Source organism: Formica exsecta, unplaced genomic scaffold (assembly GCF_003651465.1).
Source record: "Formica exsecta isolate Colony F162 unplaced genomic scaffold, ASM365146v1 scaffold4551, whole genome shotgun sequence".
In the NCBI taxonomy this organism is placed as follows: domain Eukaryota; kingdom Metazoa; phylum Arthropoda; class Insecta; order Hymenoptera; family Formicidae; genus Formica; species Formica exsecta.
In genome coordinates, this window is record NW_021851789.1 from 1 (window position 1) to 2,431 (window position 2,431).

Genomic DNA, 2,431 nt, shown 5'->3' on the forward strand with positions numbered 1-2,431 from the left:
GCTTGTTCTGAGTGTTCATTAAATTGCACTTATTAATTGTAAGTATATAGCGATATTTTTTAGTGAGAAATATCGAAAAGTTTATAACCATTTTAATGCTTGAAATTAAGAAGGAAGTATGAAATAAAATTCTTCTCAATTCGCCTTCTGTTAGACAAACATACATTCGTGTGTGTAAGCCACGTGAGCGTAAAAAAATATTGCTATGTACTTATGAGCTCAAATTGATTATTATTCTGTATATATTAAGGTACTTACAGCAAGGCAAATTGAGAATGCTGCAGCTTGCTGATGGTACCCAAAGATTTGAGGAACCAGTATCAAATAATATTGAAAAGTTCTGCGGCGGAGTTCCGATACTGATATTACCATAGTACTGCGCGTCTAGATAATTGCTCAAACCTTCCGATGAAGTATGATTTTCGGCCAAAACTTTTTGCACGTCGATACCAACTTTCTTCAAAGTTTTTCGAACAGAATCTGTCTTGTGCAATGTAATCCTTAAAGTAATATAAAGAACATTTTGTTACATGCATACGTATACACACATATACATATATAATGTATAGTTATATTTTTACTAATACATAGAACAAACATTTTTTAAAAATATAAGTTATAGGGAAGTCATAAATGTATAATTGTCACAATAATCAAAATCATTATACATAATTTCAATATAAATACAAAAGATTATATAAGCATTATTATGTAACAAACTTTAATAAATTAAACCGATATTTTTTTTATTATAAAATTTTTACATTTCGTATATATCTGAAATATTATTTAATTTAAAGTCTAAAGTTTTATATTAAGGCATTACAATTTAACAGAGACTTTGAGTGTTAGTTAAAGATATCGTTGTATGTAATCTTAGATACCTAAAAACAAAGAGATGACTCGAAATTTTTTAGATGTGTAAAAACAAAGCGAGACGGATTAAGAAAGTGTAAACAGGCACTAGGTGAAAGAAGGACATAACTAAGCAGTCAGTCAGTCCCGAGCCCTCGCCGCGGCAAGACGAGTAAATCTATCAATACTAAATACACATTTGAAAGTTAAAAGCCTTTCCTGATTCCCATCGACTCCCGTCTTATAAATGACTGTATTTACTAAAAAAAGGGTATATGTGGAGATAGCGTCAAATAAACAAATAAGAAAAAGCAACTTACAAATATATAGTTCATCTGCTTACACGTCAGAAAATAGTTTACTATTAGAAATGTGATAAGGATACCGCGATAAATTAGACAATAGCGCGTGCTTCATGAATTCATAGAGAATCTTTTTTCAAAAACATTCTATTTTTATTTTTTTTATTAATAAACGAACACATACATTTTTGTATAAATAAATTTTGTCTAATTCTTAAAACGCAATCGCATTTGCGCAGATTTCGTACTGATTTTAGGAAGTCGGATGCGATAACGAAATAGATCGACCTTTATAAATTTGATATTTATCACGTCAATATATAATGCAATACGATGTGTGTGCTTACCTCTGGATTTGTCCATCGATCAGCACGAAGAGTGCCGCGGCCACCACGAAAAAGCGAAACATGTTTGCGAAATTTCTGGCAAATTTTTTTCTGCACCTTGTGAGTGGACGTACAAAAAATCAATTGTAGTTGACAACTAGAAGCTCTCATTTTTCGACGTGTACCGACGACTATATATACGATTCGCGTTCGAAACACTTCCGGATTTCTATCGATTAATCAAATCTAAAAATATCTTGTTTAGTATTTTCTTTAATTAGCATAATTTGTATTAAAATAAATTATTAAATGTGTGCGTGATTAATGAGGAAGAAGCGATAAGCGTTTCAAAAGAATACATCGTTTACGTCGACTAGTCAGACAGCCATGTAACAATGAACTTTGCAAATGACATATTGTTTGCAAGAAGTAGCATTGTAATTAGTAATAAGTTTATATCAGCTGCTTTCACAATAAGGTATCGCGCTGTTCAAGGTTAAGGCTTAATTATGCATGAATTATACAAAAATTGTTGATAACATGCAAATTTTGTCGGTTGACGATAAAAAAAGTTAAATTTTTTTAAAAATCAAAACTTGTGCGGATGAATTTTAATAAAACCGATGATGAAGAACATACAATATGATATGATACTTTTTTAAAATTTAATAATGATATTTGTTTCGGCTAGGGACTCAACTGATTATAATCAGCGATAATTATCAACAATAATTATCGTTATTTTGAAAAATTCTTGTTATTTTAAGTTTTCTTTTTTATCTATGCGAACAAAAAACTGTCTACATTTTTTAATCATTTTTTGTCTTTATAAATATATGCTCTTGCCCTCATTTTTAACGAAATATTGCTTGTTTCCCATGTGACTTCGAATTAGAAATGTGCACGATGTTTTAAAATAAATCAATGTTTCAAAAGTAGATTAAAAGA

At 30.0% G+C, this 2,431-nt stretch overlaps 1 protein-coding gene across 1 annotated transcript; it reads right to left on the reverse strand.

Annotated features, from left to right (window-relative positions):
• Positions 1-196: 196 nt before the first annotated feature.
• LOC115240856 (lysosomal aspartic protease-like) lies at positions 197-1,684 on the reverse strand. Its single transcript, XM_029816248.1, has 2 exons — positions 1,505-1,684; positions 197-500 (listed from the first exon to the last, which is right to left on the reverse strand). The coding sequence occupies exons 1-2, from the start codon at positions 1,564-1,566 to the stop codon at positions 212-214; spliced, it is 351 nt and encodes a 116-aa protein (XP_029672108.1). The 5' UTR covers positions 1,567-1,684; the 3' UTR covers positions 197-211.
• Positions 1,685-2,431: the final 747 nt, after the last annotated feature.

What these genes read in the sequence shown, in the direction of transcription:
- LOC115240856 (XM_029816248.1), bottom strand. Translation starts at nt 1,566, where the DNA reads ATGTTTCGCTTTTTCGTGGTGGCCGCGGCACTCTTCGTGCTGATCGAT. An exon ending in ATCGATGGACAAATCCAGAG is followed by an intron (nt 501 to 1,504) that starts GTAAGCACACAC and finishes TATTACTTTAAG; the next exon opens with GATTACATTGCACAAGACAG.